General features: G+C 45.0%; 1 protein-coding gene across 4 annotated transcripts in view; it reads left to right on the plus strand.

Annotated features, from left to right (window-relative positions):
• Positions 1–24,468, plus strand: part of LOC138250108 (interleukin-5 receptor subunit alpha-like) — a 403,009-nt gene that overhangs the window by 184,811 nt on the left and 193,730 nt on the right. For all 4 annotated transcript variants that reach the window (XR_011194888.1, XM_069204551.1, XM_069204550.1 and 1 more), the window contains exon 4: positions 23,596–23,719. Coding sequence is in view for 3 of the 4 variants with exons in the window: in XM_069204551.1 (XP_069060652.1) it covers positions 23,596–23,719 (124 nt within the window). In the remaining variant the exon portion in view is untranslated. The remainder of the gene's footprint in view (positions 1–23,595; positions 23,720–24,468) is intronic.

A 24,468-nucleotide genomic window follows, 5' to 3' on the forward strand; every position in this document is an offset into this window, starting at 1 on the left:
TTTAAGTGCCTGCTCCGGTACTTCTACGGGTGCTGCCTGCTTCTGTGTGGGCTCTCTGAGTTGCTGAGTGACCCCTCTGTCTCCTCCTCCAAGGGGCGACATCCTGGTCCTTCTTGGTCCCCAGCAGCACCCAAAAACCTCTACCGCGACCCTTGAAGCTAGCAAGGCTTTTTTGCGGTATTTCTGCGTGGGAACACTTCTGCAACCTTCAGCACAACGTGAGACATCTTCCATCCAAAGGAGAAGTTCCTAGTCCTCTTTGTTGTTGCAGAATCCCAAGCTTCTTCCATCCGGAGGCAGCTTCCTTGCACCTTCATCTGGGGTTTCCTGGGCTCCTGCCCCCCCTGGACACTATCGCGACTCTTGGACTTGGTCCCCTTGCCTTGCTGGTCCTCAGGTCCAGGAATCCATCTTCAGTGCTTTGCTGGTGTTTGTTGTTCTTGCAGAATCCCCCTATCACGAGTATTGTGTCCTTTTGGGGTAGTAGGTATACTTTACTCCTACTTTTCAGGGTCTTGGGGTGGGGTATCTTGGACACCCTGACTGTTTTCTTACAGTGCCAGCGACCCTCTACATGCTCCCATAGGTCTGGGGTCCATTCGTGCTTCGTATTCCACTTTTGGAGTATATGGTTTGTGTTGCCCCAAGACCTATGTTCACCTATTGCATCCTATTGTAATTCTACACTGTTTGCATTACTTTTCTTACTCTTACCTACCTGTTTTGGGTTTGTGTACATAGAACTTGTGTATATTACTTACCTTCTTACTGAGGGTACTCACTGAGATACTTTTAGGGTATTGTCATAAAAATAAAGTACCTTTATTTTTAGTAGCTCTGTATGTTGTGTTTTCTTCTGATATTGTGATATATGATATAAGTGGTATAGTAGGAGCTTTGCATGTCTCGTAGTTCAACCTAAACTGCTTTGCCATAGCTACCTTCTATCAGCCTAAGCTGCTAGAAACACCTCTGTTCTACTAATAAGGGATAGCTGGACCTGGCACACGGTGTAAGTACCACAAGGTACCCACTATAAGCCAGGCCAGCCTCCTACATCTACACACTGTCTACATTGTGGGGTTGTCATTTGTGCAATACGACTGTACAGGACAAATATAACTTATGTGAAGGTGAAATCAGAGATGTGGGAGTAAGGGGCCCATCATGAGTCAAAGACACACATTGACAATGATGCAAAATGAACATATGGACTAGTTCTGGGGTTTACCTCAGCACCCATTCCCAATCTAGTCAGTGGACTGAGGCATTCAGGGCAAGTTTTGCCACTAGAACCTCATATTGGCCAGATGACAGGATCTGCAGGTCTACAGAGAGTGGGCACAGTGCCATAGTTGCATAGCAACAGTGACTCTCCCACAGCCTGGAATACGTCCCATACCGGGAGATACATTTGAAAGACCCTGGTCTCTGCAGGCTGAGCATACGAAACCTACATGACACATAATACAATGTGAATGAACACAACATATAGTACTGATCTCTGATACCAGCACCATGTACATCCCATTGATGCCTCACAAACTGCAACAACAGGCACACAAGAAGTCTAACTGGAACACAGGGGCACATTTTAGCCTATGAGGTGGGAAAGGATAGTAAGGATAGAACAGTCAATTGTGCCTATGAGGGACTTACCTGCTCCTCTGGTGAGCCATAAAGCTGACCATACAGGGGAAAGACCACGATCACAAGCCTCTCCAGCTCCTCTGGAGAGAAGGCAGGGGCCCTTTCACATGCTGGACATGGCATGATTTCTCCCTGAGGCGGCACACAGCAGCTGAAATGATGGAGGTGTTGCTGGCAGCAGTGTCAGGAGTCAAGTGACTGATTTTGCACATTGCGGTGTACACATACGCCACATACGCGGCCATCACTGCCGACGGACTCAGCATTAGACCGCAACTGCCACAAGCAACAACTTTAGCCTATGGCTGCGTCTGCCGCAGTTGGTACTGCCCACCATGCGGATGACTTCCGCCGGCGGACACGGGCGGTTCCTGAGGTCAAGTGGGGTAGGTCAGGCATCCGCCATTTGTGTGGTTTGAAATACTGTATATGACCCTGTTAAATGCATCACAACAACAATATATGTTTCAGATCATCACAAACATCCTCAGTCTGCCTTGTTGTGTAGGTCCGACTACACAACCTCCAGTGTAGTGGGTTGCAGGGCACAGATGGCATATGAAAGTGGTGCATGGTCTACCACCGCTGACGGCATTTTTGGCAGTTGGAAAAGACTGTTACATTTCGAGGGGCAATTGAGTAGCAGATAGTTGGGTGTCACATGAATCCATGTAGTGGACACATGTGTTCACAACCATGGGGTCACATTGGACCCTTGTGTAGTTCACAGCTGTGATGTGCACTGAGAGTGATGTATTTCGAGCCAAAAGTGCTTTGTCACATGATATTGTTGGCACCCATAATGTACGTTGCTGTGGACACAGGGAATAATGTCCCAAATCATGCATTTTCACACATGGGTACCCTGGGAGAGGAAAGATGTGACAGCCGCCTGTCTACTGTTCATTGCCAGGCCTTCAGACCATGGAGTAATGCCACGTCATCCAACTGAAGATGACAGTGGTGAAGATGAACAAACTGACTTGCAAGATCTTATCCACAGCTACTTCTCATGAGTGTATGTCATGTGGTGTTGTGACTGTGACTGTACAATAAACTGTAGTTGTGAGAATGTGTGGACCTTAGTGTTCTTGAAATGGTTAGGGATCTAATACTCTGCAAAAATCAGCCAAAGGCTGATTGATGAGATAGCTTTTGACACATCGTTGATGATGTTGCTTTGGTTGTGTCTGATTTAGTGCAATGTACTTTGTTTTCCAGATGCTTGCTATGTGACTTGTGTCATATGATTTCTTTCAACCCTATACTCCTTGTTTTGTTATTTGTACAGGTACCTTCACCATGTCATTTTCATGTGGGCATTTCAGAGTTGTGACATTGGCAGGTATGTGATATTGTTCTGACATATGAAGTGGACATGGATTGTTTCAGATAATGTAGGTCACATAGTTTGGGTGTAGGAGACCTGTGCCAAGACAGCTTGCACAGTGTTTGGATAAAAGTTCAGGAGTGTCCATTGGACTTGTTTTGTGTCCTGGGGTGGGCCTGATGCATCATGTATGTCATCATGTAGTCATAAAATAAGTAGTACTAGGTCACAACCAAGTCGGTTTCCTTTAACATTGGCTAAATACTTTTTTTGTATGACTTGTATATAGCTGTAGAGGTGTTTCATCACTGTAGGCCACAATGCCTGTGCCAAAACTCTGACAGATGTTTGTGTGATACCACCTGATGCATGAGCATTAGATTGTAATGACCCTGTGATCAGAAACTGTTGTACTGCCATCTGTCTGAATCTTGTATTATGTGATGTTGGATTACTTTGGTGTGGTATGTGATAAGGCTCAGGCTGGTGACATCAACCACTTCAATGTTTGCCTATTCTACAGGACAATGTCTGGCAAACCCCTTCTTTCCAAGGTCTTGAGATCTGTACCTGTAAATATGTTCATTTACTCAGTATGTGTCAATCATTTATGATTTCCCATAGTTCAGACATATTGACAGTCTATGTGCTGAAAACTATTAACATTTTTAGGTTGACCAGACACACTTGTATGTATGTGTTTGTGTGGGGTGGTTGTAATCCTGAGCTGGAAACTGTGTACATGCAACATATCCATCTTGAACAAGTACCTTGGATCATAATCGTATGGTTCACATGGTCTGACATATGTACATGGCTAAATATGAAATCAAAATCAGCAGACAACGAGTCAGTGATGGGTGATTTTATTGCAAAGCTATGACTAACAGAAAATCTATGTGACATGAGTCAACAAAAAAAACAAATGTTAAGGGGTCAGTCACGGTGAATACAATCATTGGAGTGGATGCCACACCATTGGAAGGGTAGAGTCCAGAGTATGCCTCCCATTGGAAATGGAAGGTGGTCCAGGATCAGTCCACAGACTGAATGTGTAACACACAAAGAGGGACCTTAAGGAAGAGGGTTATTGCTGGCAGTGATTGGTGTCTTGCCATCCGCAACTCCTGGATTCTTTGCTGGCTGTCCCCATTTGCGGGGGTAGGGGGATCAGCTGCTACAGAGTCAGGGGGTTATATGGCTGGGTGTTTTTCTGGCAGGGCATCCCTTTCTGTGGCTGGCATCAAAGTCGATGGGCCTGCTGTTGATGAGCCAAAAGAAGGTGAACATTAGTTTTGAAAAGCCCTGCGCAAGGTTGTGTGTATGTCCCTTAGCACCCTTGTCAGGGAGGCTATGTTGGAATTGTTGGCCTCCATCTGTTCACGCATGTCCCTATGCATGTCCCTATGCATGTCTCTCTGTAGCTGCCTGATTTCCCTGAGTTCGGACAACACCTGTCCCATCACGCCTTGGGACTCCTGATAGACCCTCAAGATGTGGCTGATGGTGTATTGGCTGAGTGCAACCACAGTGTCCTCACCCCATTGACCCACAGCATCCCTCTCACGCACCCTACCCCACAAGCCTGTGCCCTTGGCACAGAGTGGCCTCTCCAACTGAGTCCTGGAACCCAAGGCCCATATTTATACTTTTTGACGCAAATCTGCGCCAACGCAGTTTTGCATCAAAAATAATCCCGCCGGCTAACGCCATTTCTTTGCACCATGCAGGCGTCAAATTTATACTTTGATGCACGGTGGCGCAAACCCCAGGAGTGAGTCATTTTCTCTGACGCACACCACAGCGTCACGTCGTAAAGGAAAACGACGTTAACGCAGCAGAAATGACTGTGAGACGGTTTACGACACCACAAACCAGAGATGCAGCGTTTTTTGACGCAATTGCACCAAAACTCGCTGCAAACACAGCAATGTTTGCAGAGGAGACCCAAAATCAATCCCAGATGCTTGCACAGACCCCAGGAAGATGACAACAGACCAGGAACCAGCCAGGAGGACCCACACAAGACCCAGGACAGGGAGAAGAAGAAAAGAAAGTGTTGCTTCAGTGCAGAGGAGCAGGAAATTCTGGTGAAAGAGGTGACGGAACACCAGCACCAACTGTTTGTCACCTCAAAGTTGCCAATCAGTAGGAGAGAGGCAATATGGCAACAAATTGTTGACAAGATTAACAGTGTGGCAGAAGTACGCAGAACTGTCATAGAGTGCAAGAAACGCTGGCATGACTGCAAGTGCAGGACCAAGGAAAAGATGGCCAGGAACAGGAAGGCAGCACTGCAGACTGGAGGTGGGAGTCCATCACACCAGGGGACCCTGGACCACATGTAGGAGATGGTGGCAGCCGTCATCCCTGAGGAGATTGTCACAGGGATTCAAGGACAGGACAGCGCAGATTACCAGGAGCAACACACATGCAGGGTAAGTATCATGGGGAATTAAAATGCACTAATGTCATCTGCAACAGGGAGGGTGGACATACCAACTACACAATGCATGTAAGTCATGATATTCAGGGAGTGGCATGGGTAAAGGGGCACGGCACGGGGCATAGCCCGTTCAGAGGAAACCTGGGGCACACCACTACACAACACCAACAACCTTTGCATGGGGGTATGCTGCCATGCCCAGGATGTTGCAAAGGCAAAGCCAGGCCAGGAGGGCAGGGCACAAAGTAAAACTGGCAGCCTGTCACACGTCAGCCACTATACTCCTTACATTAACTAGGGCCCAATTAACAACCTCTGGCCATACCTACAAGTGGAATGTAACATTGACAACAGTTGCCACTACCACCTCCGCTGTGTGTGCAGGTCAAGTAGCTAATGGTAGTAACGTCCCCATGGATCTAAAACACCCAAATTAGAGGGTTCAGGATGACAACGTTAACAATCCCCTGAAACAAGACAATTGTTCCAGTACTGTCAAATGTGAATGTCCATAGTTGCCGCAAACATCAGCCAATGGCATCAACATTAGGAGGTACACAGCACTAATGTCATACCCATGCTGCATATGTCAGGGTCCACACTGTGCCTGGGTCACAATGCAACATCCCAAATGTCATACTGCTCAGACAACATCATATAGGTGGAGGACACATGTAACTGGTCACTGAAATACACCTGCACAGTCAGAGGAGGAAATAGGACACTGCTACGACTATCAGGGCAATCCATGTACCACATATTCCCCAACATCAGCAGTACACATTACCAATGCTGACATCCATATTGTGCCATAACAATGCTATACATAGTACATGTTACATTTCAACTACATAGAGGTCGATGTGAAAGATCAGAGACTGGGGCAGGTCCAGATTGTTAAGTGTGGTGCTAGTGCCATCAGAGCACCCACAGCCAGTGAAAGGCCTCACCATGAGAATGGAAGTAGACAGAGGGTTGTGTAGGACAAGAAGGTGGCAATTCACAATTTGGCCAGAACCAACACCTAGAGGATATGATGCTGACAAGTCCACAAACTGACCACAATACATGTGACATGCAGGTGGGGCATAGGCCTGGGAGAATGCCAATCTGAAAGACAGGAACAATGAACAGGAACCAAGAACACAATGTGAAAATAATCGCAAGGCAGGCATGTCACATTACAAAGGGCACAACACAGACACACTAATTGTACTGTATTTCATTGCGGAGGACGATGGATCTCCTGCGGATATGCCTGTCCAGGACTACCCTGATGACATGGATGACAAGCTGACAAACATCAGCCAGCAGACCCTCCAAGAGGTCCTTGAAACCCTCCAGACCCCACCTTCAGTCACAAGGAGGAGCACAGAACTAGCAGCCATCACAGAGGACCCGCCCACAACCCCAGTTGTACGACCTGCCAGCTCCAACACAGCTGAGGACTCTGACAACACTGGCACCAGCTTTGACCGAACTGTAGTTGGAGTACAACGGGAGCTGGCCAAGGAGGTGAGGGTGGGGATGCAAACTATGGCAGCCAGCCTAGAGGGGGTGCGTTTGTGCATGATGTCAACTGAAGAACAGGCAGCAGCTATGCAAGGGCGAACAACTATCTTGCAGAAAGTAGAAAAAAGGCTGAAGGAAATCAGCACAGCCGTAATACAGTTGACCCAACACCTACAGCAGCAATCCAGTCAACGCATGCATGAATGCAACATTGAACCCGTCAGAGCCGACCTGGCTGCCTACCACCGTGATGTGGCTGCAATTCTTAAGAACCAGCAGATCCTCCTTGCTGCAGTACTGCCCTTAAGACCCCCACAGTTAGCAGCTACCGGGATGTCTGACTCCATGTCTTCACACAGTGAGGTGTGTGCTGCCCCTTCACAACCACCACCACCAAGGGCAGAGGAGACTACACACACATCAGAAGATGAAGACCTGGAACAGATCACCTTCACACGTAAGAGTACCCGGTAGCACTAGTCCCTGCCACATGCCAGTCTTGCAACAACTGTACTCAAGCACTGTTTTGCAACCCACTGTTTATCTTGTCAGCCTGCCCTGTGATTGTCTCTCATTAACTCATTGGCAAATCCTGTCCCTCTGCACTGTCTGACACGTCACCCCAGCATGTCCAATGACATGTCCTTTTGCACTTGTGTAGGATCACAATGGAAGATGTCACTATAATGGACTCACAATCATGGACAATGTACATATATCACTACAGCACTGTTAAAATAAATAGCACTTACACAACCACTTTGTCTCTGTGTAATGTGACACATCAACCGTGCGGTAGATCAGTGAAGTTTGCCTCCTGTCAATTATTATAGATTGTCAATACAACTGTCCTGGAATAATGTTGGCTGATAACTATGCACAGTGGCCTTGATTGTACCATCATCTGCCCTTCCTGAGGGTTATTTCTGAGGAAAATAGAAACTATACACCATGATGCTGTGTTGGACAGAATAACGCTTCCTCAAGGGATGTCTAAGCCAGAATATAGTGCCTTCAAATTGTTGCTTCAATGCAAAACTAACGTATGTGACATTTGCCACAAATTTAAGCTAACACGCACCAAACTGCATGAAGGGAGGTGTATGAGTTTACATCCAAATATGTAACCATGCTGAACAGTGTAACAAATGATCTATGTGAGTAACAAATGATCTATGTGAGTTATGTACAGTATACTACAAGAGAGCATACTACCACTCACCTTATAAGGATTTCCTTGGACATCAGACTGCAGTCAGACTTAACACAGTGTCCCCAATACTAAATCTGGAAGCACAGTATGTGACATTAAAAACATACATCATGAAATAACCACACTTTGGGATCCATAGTAAACGTGATTGGTGGTTGCAATGAATGGCCGAATCTTAGCTAAGCAGCTTTTGGGTAGCTGCCAATGTAACAGCTCAGTAGGGATATGGTTGCAGCATAGGACACAAATTCTAATACAAAAGAGACACTGTTCACTCATGCCAAGGCCCTGATCTACAAGCATTTGACACATACTGTAAAGGGTTACCTAGATATTTATTAAACAGTAAAAACAGAAGTGAAAACAAGGGGAAACACCTTACCTAACCTAATCTACTCTAACTACTCATTACCCACAACTGTCCCTAACTAACCTAAGCTAAACCTACTTGTCACCTTTAACGAAACGATCTAAACATCAACCCCCCACCCCCTTATAAGACGTGACACATGGAGGACAACAGATACTAACCTAAACACATACTATCCTATACTAAACAAATATATATTTTTTTGTAATTTTTTCTTTTGTATTTCTTTTATATTTTTTTCTTTTTTTAAAAACACAAAAACCCCAACGTTGACTCCCACCCACACACATAATAATAAACAGTAGAAATATTCAGAAACCCCCACCCACTACCACTAACTAAACTAACAGCCTATACTAACCTAACACTAAGCCCCCTAAACCCACAAAGTGTAAGAACCAGGAAAGAGGAGGGAGGGGAGGGAATCATGTCGGTGTAGATGCCTACAGGTTGGCCCTCCTCAGGGTCTTCTTTATGGAACGCACCCTCAGGTTGACCTGTGCCACCTCCTGCTTCCATCTGGTCATCTTACGTAGGACACGGTCCAAGTTCCTTTGCATATCAGCAAAAGCAGCAGGGTCAATGGCTGCAGCAGGGGTGGTCTGGGTGCCAGCCGAGGAAGTATGGGCCCGTGTTGTTGCAATGGCTGTAGGCTGCCGTGCAGGTGGTGCTGTGACTGGTCCTGGAGCAGTTGCAGTTGATGGTCCGCAAAGGTCCCAGCTGCTGTTGGTGCCACCTGGGTGGTAGTGGTGGTGCTGCTGGTGGTGGCTTTGGTAGACACAGAAGGCCCCCCTTGTGCAAATGCCCTCCAAGCTCTGGAGGCTCTTTCATGGCGATATCTTCTGGCTATGTTGCGGTACCCAGACTCTACATCAAGTATCTGCCGGTATCGCATTGCCCAGCGTTGAAACTCCCTAACCTGGATGGGAGTCATATTTGCAGCTGTTAAGACAAATAGAAAATCAAACATTAGAGACTGCATTGTGTGAAATGGCACAAGAAATAAATCAGACAATACATCTAATGTACTTGGAACAGCCCATATCATCATACAGATCATTGATTGTCCCTGAGGAAGTACATGCAAAGCCAGCCTACAAAGGTCCTATCACACATAGCACATCCAAACCCTACAAGATGGGAAACAACTGGCATGATTTTGGCATCATAGTTCTGCCAATTGTCAGCTAAAAATCATGCTGCATATCCTCCACCACTGCCAGGGCAACAAATGTCTTTGTACTGTGTGGGAATCTAGGGCCACAAGATCTGCGAGTTGTAAATGGACTTACCAGTATGGAAAGCATGTGCTAATCATGAGTGGGTATACTAGGTTTAGACAAGTGATTTACTGATTTACATGCTTGTGTACCACACTTGTATCATCAGTCCTAGGTACACTATTAACAACACTACGACTGTGTCTGGGGGTGGGAGGGTGGACAATCAACTAATAATTTCTAACAACAAGAACACCCAGGAAGCTTTGGAGAGCTGGACATGGGTTTGGCCCAGCACACACACCACAGGTAAGGAGGAACTCCAAATAGGAGACAGCCAATCCTTGGACAATCCCATCAACACTTATCTTTGGAAATGCACACCTTTGTCCACATCATTTACTACCAGTAAGCCATGACTTACAACAAACAGAGAGATGCAAAAACACCTCTGGCCATGAGTTGCATGCACACCTAGGCCATTTTACTCATAGCACTACATGTGGAGCTACATGCTGCTAGGAAGTTTAACATACAGTTCAACATGTTCGTTAGAGGATAGGGAAGCAGAAGTCTGTGGGTAAGACTTTGGCATCCCTATTCTGGGAGAATCTGGGTCTGACTGGCTGACTAATTCACTAATATGGTCCACTGCTAATTTTTCTGAATCAAGTTTTATACACATGACTCATCCCAATTCACATTGTCGTGCCTACAGGACTGACCTAGAATTCCAAAATATGACAATACGATAAGGATTGGGCAACTCAAAGATGGTGATAAAAGGATATTCCACTCATGGAACAAAACAAATGATTGACCAGCGCATCACACCTTGCTATGTGTCCAGCACACTGGAGTCCATCACACATCACCAGCAAACACAGCACAAAACAGAAATATCAACACTTACTGGAGATGACTGGGTCCTAAAATCGAGCCACTTTGCCAATAGTGTAGGGTGCTGGTCCACCTGTAAGGCATGGAAGGGAGAAATGTGCTCAATGTCTGTGCACTGTACAACAATTCCAAAGACAAATACTATGTTTAAGATTAAATCAGAAAGTAAAGCCTCTCAAACATGATGATACTGAATCCTACTTCCCACTGCAAACATGTACAGACCCCGGGACTCCATTGAGTGGTACACACATATCTGCACACATGCAGTGGCCCTAACTATCATGTGGTGGCAAACATGCTCCTTCATTAGTGAGCAGACAAAATCATGGAGTGTATTCGTCTTAGCTTGTGTATCCATGAGAGACATCCAAAGCCACTTTCGGTGAGGACTGCATTACCAGTCGACCGGCCATTGTGACTATGATCAATTTCAGATACACAGGTACAATGAACAGAGGGCCAGGGACAGTTGTTAGCCCTCAATTTGTATCAGTTTTTTCATTTGATGTGGCACAGCTATGATGAGTTGCACCAACCATAGAGATATGAACCCATGTGCATACCTTTTGCCTGCCATCCCTAATTTAAATGTGGCACTACAAACTCCAAATATCAGTCTAAGATGTTAGCTGAGCGCAGCTAGAACTTGTTACGTATGTGTCCAAATCCAGATCAGACATGTATCCGAAAAGAATGGAGGGACACAATAATTCCAAATATTTTTGGGATTTCCACGATCGGTTTCCTGACACACTCACCGAACACACATGAAACATATATTTGCGCCACATTACTTCAATTGATGTGAAGCCTGCACTAATTGTCAGGCTACTGTTGTGTTTATAAAGTTAGTCTAGTTGTTGCATCAACAAATGACGGTAATGTGTCGGAAATTTCTATACCTCACAGGCAACTGTGGCCTATATCTATACATATTTTGCACCAGATTTGTGTTGCTGTTTGACACAAAGGCGGCGCAAACTTACTAAATACAAATGTATTTTGTAAGTTTGTGGCGCTCTTGCTTTCAAATAGGTCGCAATTGCAGTGCTAACAAAGTAGAAATATGGCCCTGTATGTTTCACTAGCATTCCACATGCTCAACAACATTGCCGCCAGATATTGTAAAAATCAGCTACTGTCACTACAGAGCATTTAAACGTGCACATTAACCTGATTTGTACTCACCAACAGGGCCACTAATCACAATCCCCAGGTGGTCCAGCAGATCTTGCTCCCTGGATACAAGGTCATCCCAGCAGTGCTTCAGCTGGTGGTCATTTTGTGGTGTTTTGTATATCCTCTGCAGATGATGCAACACCTTTGCCCACCGGATCCTCCGTGCCTCTGTGTGATACCCTTGGATCGCACGACCACCTGCCTCAATAATCAGGGGAAGGAAATGGCACTCCAGCCAAATGAACCCACCCAACTCCTCCTCTCCCATCCTGCCAAGATGAGGCCTACCCAACATAATGGTACAATAAAGAAAGAGGGGATAAAGGGGAACAAAGGAGAATAGGGGGAAAGTAGGACAGGAAAAATTTAAAAAACTACAAACACCGCCCAACTATACCCAAACTACCACTTCCCACAACAAACTCCCAACACAACAAAGACAATTGTTGACAACACAAATGACCACAAAAACACTCAGGCAGGATACCATAGATTGTTATTATACACAAAAAGACAATTAAAAGACCACACTGGAGACAAAATCACTAAATGCACAGAGGCAATTCGAGACACAGCCACACAGTCAGGAAATATCGCAGACTCTAAAGTCAAAGTGAAAGTACACCCACTGTACCAATTCTGTAAACAGGATATCCTATTACATCACTTCCTGCCTAAAATGTGGTGCGTTTTTATTGTCATGCGTCAAAATATTATGACTCTTACAGTCTGCGCATCATTTTTTATTGACGCACAGGAGTAGATTTAACCCTGCATCCATATGGTTCAAAATTGTTTCAAACGTAACCAATTTCCGGGGGTACAGTGTGGAAAAAACCACTCAAGGCCAATGGATGTTTCAGGGCATTGTGCGTCATATTTCGGGCATAAGCGTAATTTTTAGATGCATGTGCGCCATTTTTTGACGTGTATGTCGCGAAATGTCTGGCATAAACTGGGTTTGGGTCATTTTACCTTTTTAATGGTACATTACAGTTGTGACAATACTGAGATAGGCTGATTGCACCCACTTTGGGTATGACGGTGTATGGGCACATGTGACACATCATACTACTGCGGACCATGATCCGCTACTTGAAGTACAGGATTTTCACGTGTGGGCTACATATATGTATTACCCAAATTGGGCATGTTTGGCGTCAGGAGAGTATAGCAAGGTGACGCACATAAGTACAATTAATCAATGCCTAGGGGTCAATGTGTGTGATTTGGCTACCAATACTGTTGTTGACCCACTGTGTGACCATCACAAGATGCATTATAGCAAATATGCTTGTATGCATGTGGAGTCAATGTGTCCAACCCTCAGATGCAAGTCAGTGGGGAAATGAGAGAGGACATGTGTTAGTCATACATGTAGCAACAACTGCTGTGTGCACTTTCTAGTTTTTGGGTAACATAAACACCACAAATTACAAAGCATGCACTGGATAGATAGCAGACGGTTGTTCATGTCAATGGTCCAAAACTTGGCCATCACATATCTTGAAATGTTGGATACTACTTCCTAGGCACTTGTTTGTGAACCCACCATGAGTCAGGCACGGGTACATACTAAGTGGGTACTGTGTTTGTGTCACGGAGACCCAAAGATAAACCACATTTGTAATGTTACGCCACGGTTGAGGTCATATAACTGAGCCACGAATCTCCTGTGGCAGTGGAGGACCAGCAGACCGAGCAGCACGTGGCCACATATTTCCAGTGGTCAAATGCACAGAGGTGTCTGGTTCATGTGTGTGGGCCAATGTTTAGCCTGTATATTTTTAGGGGTCTATGTTGTCACAGTTACATCCAGGTCTAGTCATGAGTCTGTGGCGGGTATTCCTGTATCTACTAAGTATCCTTCGGAGATCAATAGAAGTAAAGCCAATGAGGATTTGAGAACCCACATGGGGATGGCCCAACCCTGTCACTGCAGACGTGTTATGAGACTGTCAACAGGGCAACCTTGGTGTGCTGAGCATGTTAATATCTCAGGATTCTTGCACCAGCAGGTGTCATCACAACATTTGTACACAGGTTGGCCTCTAAAATTCCCACTGCATCTGGGAACATCATAGCGTCTGTGCTGATTATTCTCGCAGCTATTCACCACGCACGCCCCATCAATATGTTGTGAGCTATGTGAATCAGCATGTGGACTGTCAGGGTCCTAACATGTGTGGACATTTCATGCACAAAATCTGACGTTGCTGGTTGCAACATACCCAATCCTTGCATACGGCCATGGTACACTGTCACAATTTGTCACTCATGCATACATGAGACCCAGGCACAGCCTAGGCCATGATTTGGGTATTTGGAGACAAGTTCCCAACAATGGTACGATAAATAAACAGATTATGCTATACAATGTATTTGAGTATGCATTGTAGACCCACCTGACAAAATACCCCAGGAGGAATGTGAGGGTTGGGAAAGCAACTATGATACAAATGTAGCCACAAGGAACCTTTAGGGTAACACACAGACAGGAGCCAGTCAGGCTAACAGGATGCAGGGTCAATCAGGATCCAGACATTTCACAAGGTAAATACACAGTGGTCAGACTGAGACTGGTCAGAAGAGGAACAAGACAGTTGAAATGGAAAACTGTGTTTGTCCTGTGTTTTGGAAGGTGACACATTAACCCAAGGGCTGTGTTACACAGCTGAGTTACACGGCAATGCATAACACTGTTATCGATAAAATGTCAGCTTCTATGCTATTCCAAGCATCTGCAAGGGCAGTGCATGTTCAAATGGCTGATCTCCATGGAGGTGCTCACAGGTGTGTGCAGCATCACTCTCTCCCAAGTCCTGTATGTGAGATTCAAGTTCAAAGGGCCAACAGTACCGTTCATATGGGAATCACTGTACAGGTGATAACAGGTCTTATAAACTACAAGCCAGTGCATTATTTAATGTGACATCCATGCAGACGGACGTACAATGACTATGGCATACCATACTAAAGGGGGAAACACACTGGATTAACATTGTGAGTCTGGGAGTGTGTAGAGGAGGGATTATCTGGGTACACATATTACCATTCCAGGGACCTCTGAAGACTGGTGGGGTGAGACCGGGAACATGGGTGTGTCAGGACTTAGGACATGGGCTGACATGTACATGGGATGTCATGTGCGCAATGCTTGTCATACCTGTGACACTTGTGCTATCTATTTGCTGCTGATATGGAATTCTAGTCACACATAGTCCTTGCAGAGATAGGTGATGTAACAGTTACTGCTGTCAAGGGTCTGGTCATACATTCCTGTTACTAATGCAATAGCACATCCACTGCCTCATGTATGATGCTTTTTGTTCCATTATTGACTGATGGTGTCTTAGTTGTGTGCCATATGCTGCAATGAACCATGTTGCCAACATGTATGTGTGAAATAGGTGTGGTCCTCTGCTATTGCCCTTCAAATGTGAAATGTACAGGAGATATGTCATTTATAGTGTGTGTGAATGTGACTGTAGATTCATACGCATCACAATAGCTTTGGAATTGTCTGTGTCCTGATCAGTATATCAGCAATGCTCCATGAGGCTACACTCTTACTCTGATAGTTAGAGATAATGTTATGCAAAAATGATTACCCAGACCATGATATGGTGACTATTATAGGTGTTTATTTACATATGTTAAAACAGTGGTGATGGTCAGTTGAGTCAAAAGAAATTGTTGACAATATGTTGGCGCCTACGCAATCCTGCAGGTGTGTTTGGTTGGTCCCCCTCATGTTGATGGCCAGCATCCTCCTCTTCCTCCTCTTTAGGCATTTGTGGCTCTGGTTCTAATAGGGGAATGTTCCTTCATACACATATGTTGTGCAGGATGGCACAGGTCAAAATGATCTTGCAGACCATTTCTGGTGAGTATAGGAGGCTGCTTCCAGTGATGTTGAGGCACCTGAATCTTGACTTCAGGATGCCAAAGGTCCTCTCGACTATGGTGCGTGTCCTTCTGTGTGCCTCATTATAGGCAAGCTCTGCTGCAGTGCTTGGGTTGGCAAATGGGGTCATAATCCATGGCTGGATCCCATACCCCTGATCAGCTGAAAGAGAACATGATTGAGATCATGTTGATGTAGCTTGCCTCATTAATATCGCCTTGCATGGCAGTAGTTCTCTTGTGTTGTCTATGACTCATTGGCATTTGTGTTATTGTGTCAATTCCTAGGCTTCTAGGATGTACCATCAGCATTGGGTTGTTTCCTTAGCTGAACGAGTGTTTGGCTGCTGACTGGATGTCAGCAGTATTTTTTGAGAGTTGCAGTACAGTGTGTACTCCTTTGCATTGTGACTTGTGATACAGGTGTCCCTGTGTCTTCACTGGGGGTGAGATGATAGTTCCATACACAGAATCAAATCAACAGTGGTGGTAACACGTTTGCATCTATGCACCCTGGACATCCCATACATTTTGACATATGTAATAGATTAATTTAACCAGCAGTGAGACCCTTAGATTTTGCAAGGTGACAATTTGCCAAACTTCTCCGTACGTTGTGATCACTGATGTGTTAACATTTGACTGTACACTAATTTCACGTGTGACAAGTTCACTGCAGACCTATTTCTCTGCCCTTGCCAAGTTGACTCAGGTTGTAACGTCTACCTAGACTACTGCACATGGTCTAGTTCAGCTGGCTAACTTGGTTGTGAGGTTGTCATTTTGAGTTTCCAAAGGTCCGTATGGCAGGACATCTGTTGTGTGTGTGTTAATTTGTCACAATGCGTATGTGTAGGAATGTGCACTTTCCATATTGTCCCATCAAGATGTGTTCTTCACACAGTCCACTTGCCTCTTGGTAGTGGGCAATGTGAGAGCAGGAGTGATGTGAGATATTGGAACGGCCTCAATGATTGCACGTGACCTTTATTGTAGTCATCATAATGCTATGTGTGTCATGGTGTTTGACCTGCAGCAACAAACATTCCACATTCCTTACACAGTACGTATTGATTTGAAGGGTATTTGATTAAGTGTTATTGATGTGATATTGAAGTTTAATCTTCACAGATGTAATGCCAGTTGGGGCCATGTGTTTGTCATTGTGTTGTTTTACATTTTCCCCTTGTGTCTGTGGAGTGGCATCAGTTGTTATTTGGAATGGTCATTTGTCCCTAGGTGTGTCTCATATTGGGTGAAGATATCAAACATGCCTAGCGGTGTCACAACCTCAGTGTGTTCCTGTCCACATGTCGATGTCGTGGTGCATGTGTTCTGTGTCCTAAAGGGTTGCTGTGCAGTGTGTACATAAGTAGGTTTCAGTACTTACCAACAAGTAGTCCATTTCCATATCCTCCATCCTGGAAGTGTTGATTGATGGTGCAGTGATGGAAGATGAATGAATCATGTACACTCCCAGGATACTTTGCCACGATGTTGGTGATCAATCCCTGGTGATCGACAATGGCCTGCACATTGATGGAGTGTGTGTGCTTCCTGTTGCGGTATAGATGTTCAGATGCAGCAGGTGGCACAATGTGTACATGTGCGCAGTCAATGGCACCAAGGACATGTGGAAATCCATTAATTAGGTAAAACCCCTGTTTTGTCTCCTGCTGCTTCTGCTGTGTGTTGGGGAAGCAGGTGTGGCGGGGTGTGAGTGAGATGATGGCATCCAGTACCTTGGGCAGGAAGGCAGAGAATGATGGCTGTGAGATCCCAGCAACCAGGGTGCCAGTGGTTTGAAAGGAGCCACTTGCCAACATGTCGAGTACAGCTAGCAGCTTGGTTTCTGGTGGATTGGTGCAGGGTGTCTGCAAGCTGGGTGCCAACTGTGGCTCAATGTTGCACAGCAGCTGCTGAATGGCTTGCCAGTTCAGCCTGTACCTCTGGATGATGTCATGTTCCCTGAGGCCCTGAAGGGTTGTCTTGGTGCGGAATATCCTCTCCTGCTTCTGCGTTGCCTTTGGGGTCCCTGCTGGTGTTGTGGAAGCTGCTGTTGCTGGTCCTGTGCTCTGCGTCTGCGTGCACGCTGGATGAGAAGCACCTCCATGTCTTTCTTTTGGAGCTCTGCTGTGGCTTCTGTGTGTTTTCATTAAATACAGGTGTGTTTCCCTAATTTTAACGCCTGCCCTGACCCAGGCGTTAATTTTTTGCGCAAATCAGGATGTGCGTAATTTTCCGCCTCCGCTTCCCGGCCGTGCGTCATTTTTGCGCGGTAGCATACACAAGGCGCACTGGTGTTTGAGTCATTTTTGGGACGGGAACGCCTACCTTGCATGTCATTAACGCAAGCTGGTTTCCTGCATCCAGAAAATGACGCACACTGCAGGATTTTGGCTTTCGCAGGCTCGTGCGTCAAAGTTTAAATATGGTGCACGGTTTGCACTGAATGTGCGTCAAATATTTTGGCTCACATTCGGCGCAAACAGAGTATAAATATGCCCCTCAATGCCCAAAGTGTTGAGCTGTAACTCAGGACCCAGGACTGGAGGGGCACAAGATGTTGGATACTGTGCTAGGCACACAGGTTGGGGGGGACAAATGGTTTCCTGTGATGTAGAAGCAAAAGGGGTGGGGGGGTGACGTTGTGGGCACAGTGAGACTCACTCTTGTTGTCTGACCAGACTGCCCAGATGGGCCAAAACCTTTCTCCACATCCACAAGTCCAGGAGTGTTGTCACTGAGGGCTTCATCCAGGGGGTTAGTGGTAGTCTGTCTGTGGCCTCCGTGTGCCCAGCAGCAGATCCATCTGTTAATGTAAAACCTACATTGTTACTACAACGGTTTTGTGTTACATTAACCAGAGACCTCATACAAAGTTAAGTTGTAAGTAATCCAATTGTGCCAAGTAACCATGGTATTGGGTGATTTGACAACACATGTGTGAAGGATTCCAAACCGATTTGATTCAAGCAGCTGATGAGATGTGCAGTTCAGCTGCACTTTGGAAGACGGTTTGAAAATGGCATCTTGCCACCTGTGCAGCCAACACAGTGGAGAGGCAACATATGGCCCTCACTCACCTTACGGTGACATGCTTCATCATAGGGCTATGCTCCTCGTCAGGCCGGCACTGCAATGCCTGACGGGCCCCACGAAGGGGCTCTTTGCCGGAGATCTTTTTGTGAGAGAAAGCCAGTCAGCAGAAATACTAATCTAGGATTGATATGAAAAAACTGTTAAAAATAGTGAGAGTAGACACAAGATCCCCTGTGCTACTTCTGGAATTTGGTCAACATGTTTTTCGCTAATTAGTCAAAAATGATCTAGTGCGATTCACCAGGACCATGACACCTACCTAATCCTTGAGTAATTAGTAACCCGTACTAGGGAATCGATAGTTAGCAGGAACCCTCCATATACTAAAAGATGGGCCCCATCTGGGAGAACACCAGGCTTATGTGGTCCGTTAAGGTCTAGATATTCAATAGAAGTACCACGTATGTCGGCACACCTATATTCCTTCTGTGCTCCCGGAATACACATACGGGTTAATAATTACTCAAGGATTAGGTAGGTGTCATGGTCCTGATGAATCGCACTAGATAATTTTTGACTAATTAGCGAGAAACATGTTGACCAAATTCCAGAAGTAGCACAGGGGATCTTGTGTCTACTCTCACTATAACTCCATATTGAGGGATTTAGTGATTTGTTCTCATTGTCTATGGTTTTTTTGGGAGTTTAAACATTGTTTTATCTTCTCCCCCACTCTTGTTTTTTAATCATGGCAGAGGTCAGACATTCTAATGAATTGCGTTTTACCTCTAGTCATTTTTAACAGTTTTTTCATACCAATCATAGATTAGTATTTCTGCTGACCGTCTTTCTGTCACAAAAAGATCTCCGGCAAAGAGCCCCTTTGTGGGGCCCGTCAGGCATTGCAGTGCCGGCCTGACGAGGAGCATAGCCCTATGATGAAGCATGTCACAGTAAGGTGAGTGAGGGCTCTTGCTCTAAACATATTTTTTACTTCTAGCAACCTGCAATTTTCAGAGACATTTTGTGTGGAACTGTGTATATCTGTTTGATTAAGACATTGTTGGGAGAACTACACACAGGACCAGGATTTTTTTTCCGAACCTCCCGCTCTTTGACAGCCCCCCCCCCTCCCTTTTTGTTGTTTGAAAATATGGCTTTGACCATGGGGAGGCCTAGTTGAGTGGGATGCAGGGAAACCCAGGACTTTGTTGTATATGTGACTGGAGTCATAATGTGCACAGTGCTGTATCAATGTGTCTGCTGCCAATACCAATCTGGTGATGCAGCTTGAGGACTTAGGAATGCTTGTTGTACACACTGGGTAAGGTGTCATTCCTGTCCTCAATAGTTTCATCTTGAGTTAGCAAATCAAGATGGAGCTAGGTAGACAGACACGTTTCTAGGCTGAGCATGATCTGTATCTTGGTCACTCCCAGGTGAGTAAACTTCAATTTAGAGTTAGCAAGCATGGGTATTTGGACAAGTGAACACTGGGATGGTGTTTGGAGTTACTGAAACAGGGCCTCCTGTGAGTTGCAGTCAGATCACACCCTCTACTACACACACTATACAAACGGTATCCTCGCAGATGAGTACACTTCAATTGAGAGTTCACAAACAGGGGTATTTTGACAAGTTAACACTGGGCTGGTGTTTGGAGTTAGAGAAACAGGGCCTCCTGGGAGTTGCAGTCCAGTCACTCCCTCTGCTCCACACACTATACAAATGGTATCTTCCCAGATGAGTACACTTCAATTGAGAGTTCACAAAGAAGGGTATTTGGACATGTGGACACTGGACTGGTGTTTGAAGTTAGAGAAACAGGGCCTCCTGGGAGTTGCAGTCCGGTCACTCTCTCTACTACACACACTATACAAATGGTATCCACCCAGGTGAGTACACCTCATGTGGGAGTTCACTAACAGATGTATTGGGCTAAGTAAATACTGAGCTGGTGTTTGGGATTAGAGAAACAGGGCCTCCTGGGAGTTTCAGTCAGGTCACTTTCTCTACTGCCCAACACTTGACAAATGTTAGTAATTATATATCTGTAAGCAGCCTGCATTTAGGTTTGATCATACATTTACATTTTGGGACTTACCATACATCTTGGAATGTGTTTTTGGTATTGTGAAATGCACAGGAACCATTTGGACATATGGCCTGTGATGGGCCCTGGTAGCTGTGATGTTGGAAACTATTTTACACATTGTCAGTGTTAAATGTCAGATACTCTGGGAATTGAATGTTGGTAAGGTACATGAACAAAACCGTGGATAAAGCTGAGCTGTGGGCATGCATGGCATTACATTTTTGTGACAGTTCTTGTGTTGTAACTTACCGGACTCCACTCCCCCAGGTATTCCTGTCAAGCCCTCAGGATGATGGATGACCAACACCTTCTCCTCCCAGGAAAAGTCTTAACAGGGTACTAAAGAGCTATTGACAATCTTCTTGGTCTCCAGCTGGTGCCTGGAGATCAGGCAAGGGACCTTGCCCCTGTGGTCATTTCACCTCTTCCTACTGTCCTCCTTTGTGCTCAGGGTGGTGCCTACAGCATTCACTCTATCGACTATCATGTCCCACATTTTCCTACTGAGAGGAGTGTGCTGGACTTGGGCCCCAAACAATGGTGGCTCTACTCTAATGATTTCATCCATTACGACTCTCAACTCATCCTCTGAAAATCGTGGGTTTTTAGACAGTGACATGACTGAAAATTAAAGGGGGTGACAGTAACTAACTAAACAAGACAAGTGACTACGGGGAAAAAAAATAGACAATGTGTGTGAACGGTGTAAAATGGAAAGGGGAAAAAAGCTGCCTTGTGTAAAAAAAAAGAAAATGAAAGAAATGATGTGTCATCTGGCTTGCTGTGCTGCAGTGGAAATGCACAGGATTGTGGTCTGTGGAGGGATGTGTTTTATGGTGTCCTTTGTAGGTGTGCTCACTTGACCAATGTGTGTCAGCTGTGTTGGTTTTGAATTCATCCAATATGAACTTGTCTGTTACTTTGCTGGGCGCAGACCGTGGTGGTCGACCACCATTGGCTGACCGCCGCAAGGAGACCACCACTGCGACTATGCATTTGTAATAGGCTTGTGGTTGGCTGCGGCGCTGATGGCACTGGGGGTCGGACCGCCTACATCCAAGCCTCCACGCCAATGGCGGTCTGCCTTTTTTGCTTGGCGGGCGGTGGTCCTGCCTGTATAAATCATAATTCTGGGGACCACCTGTGCAGCGGTCTTTTTGGGAACGCCAACGTGCCCGCCTGGCGGTCCGACTGCCAAACTCGTAATCAGGCCCTTAGTTTTTGTGAAAGTTATATAAATGGAAAAAATATAATCATTTAGGTTGTCATGGATGTTTTGAGTTTTTGCTTCTCACTTTTATCTCCCCAAGACAAAACATGTATTTCAAAATTATTTCATCCAAACAAAATGGTTTTCTCGCTTATGCACTACACATTTTTTTTACTACTTCCCAGTTTCTTGCCATTTACTTAAATTTTTCATCTTTCCTTGAAGAAAGATCTTTATCTAATTACTACCTGATATTTTAAGGCCTTCTTTGATAGCTCAGATGCCTGTAAGACATATTGTTACCAATACTTTAAAATCACATAGTCTTTGGCTCTAACCATAGGTTACTTTCCCACCTCATGCTATTGACTATTTGGAGTATTCCCCCGCCTCCCTTAGAGTGCTTGGAGTGTGAAACATTCGAAAAATACACTAAGGGCCAGATGTACAAAGCTGTTTAGCGGTCTCAAATGGTGAAATTTGCAGTTTGCGACCACTAAATGGGCTTGTACCATATACCAACCCTATTTTGCGAGTTGGTAACCTGTTACCATCTTGCAAAACAGGGTTTGCGAGTCACTATTAGGAAGAGGTGTGCCATGGGTGTCCCTTCCTAATAGCAAGTCGCAGGGAGATGTATGATGATTTTGCGACTAGGGACGCGGTCGGAAAACAATCGCAGTTACCACGTAGTTCAAATAGATAGCAAGCCATATTCAACCCCTTCCCTTTGTGAATGGGGGTGCCGGCATTCTTTCAGAGAAGGCAGTAGTCCACGGACCACTGCCTATTCTGAGAAAATAAAAAGGAAAATTTTCATTTTTTTTTTTTTATGCACCCCTTTTTCCTTTAAGGTAAACGGGCTGCATTACAAAAAAAACCTTCTTTATTTAAAAAGCAATCAGAGACATGGTAGTCTGCTGACCCCGCCAAGCCACCATCCCTGTGATTGCAGCTATTCACAATGGGTTGCAAATTGGGACCTGCCTCATGAATATTAATAAGGCAGGTTCCTTGCGACTCTTTTGCAGATCGCAAACAATGATGAAGACACTGTTGTACATTAGGGATTGTGATTCGCAAATTGCGAGTCGCAATCCATAGTGGTCATACATCTGGCCCTAAATCATCACACATTCATTTATTTATCTCATACATCCTTGGTATATAGAAAGCAAACCTTGCATTTTGTTCTACTGCAGTAGAGCTTTTTCAAATATTTTGTGAGAACTCGGGCGGAAGGCATTAACACCACCACCTTTACTTATCACCATTATTAAACTACATCACCATTACTGCCTCCACTACTACCATTACAACAACACCTCACATCAGTACCCCACCATTACGCCAACCACACCCACCGACATTAGCACTACTATGTGCATATCTGTGATTGCATGACTGTCCACATGAAAGTCTGATGTTTTGGTTTTGCCAGTGTGTGTTCGTAAAAACATTTAGATCAAATGGTTGAGTTATCTAATAACACATTGTCCTGTATTTTATTATCTCGTAGGTGAGATCCAAGCGTATGAGTGATAAGGAAGCACTAAGTAAAGGTCTGTCCTTCAGAGTAAAACCTTTATTGGGTGGTAACTGTTCAGGAAACTATTCAGAAGAAATTCATTATATTCCAGAAGGTAAGATGACCTTAGGTTAATTAAGACCCTAACTTAGGTATTGCCAGTTTGCAAATTAGTACTACTACTCTTATTTTTTTTTATGTCTGGAGTCCAAAGCAAAAGATGGAATTTAGAAAATCTACCTAAAAGCAGCATGAATTGGTTTTGCCTTGAAGCCTGTCTTGTAGCTAAACCAGAAGAGCTGAAGTATATGAAATGTCATAAACATCAGCCAGCATTTATCAAGTAGTCTTTAGGTCTAATTTATTGAAAGATTTAGCTGTCTGGGGAGAGGTCACGTCATCAAATACCACACAACATACAGACCCATACAGACAGGGGCTCTTGGGCGGGCCCTTTCAGCGACTGGCTGCTGCAGCTCAACTGGCTTTAGTCATTAGCTGGCAGGGTTGGGTATAAACCTTTGTATCATCCCACAGCATTGTGTAGATGTGAAAGAGTTTCATAATAGTCCACACACTCACAATGACATTGATTTTTTGCTTTTCTGTGTATATTCTTTGTTGGGAGGACCTTTACTCCGTTTAAATAGTTCAGCAACCCTTTCCTACATCCCTTTCCTGCTCAAATGAATGTTCCTACGGACGTCCCGCATTCATTTTTATAGTATTATTATTTTTAATTCTCTTTTCAGTTTTTCATTTCTTAGCTCACCGCTGCTGCCGAGTGCTACTGGACAGCATGTTTCCCCTTTAAGTGCTCAATTGACTTTTTAAGGTTATCATCCAGACTTGACGGTCAGCCAA

Source organism: Pleurodeles waltl, chromosome 8, assembly GCF_031143425.1.
Source record: "Pleurodeles waltl isolate 20211129_DDA chromosome 8, aPleWal1.hap1.20221129, whole genome shotgun sequence".
Taxonomy (NCBI): domain Eukaryota; kingdom Metazoa; phylum Chordata; class Amphibia; order Caudata; family Salamandridae; genus Pleurodeles; species Pleurodeles waltl.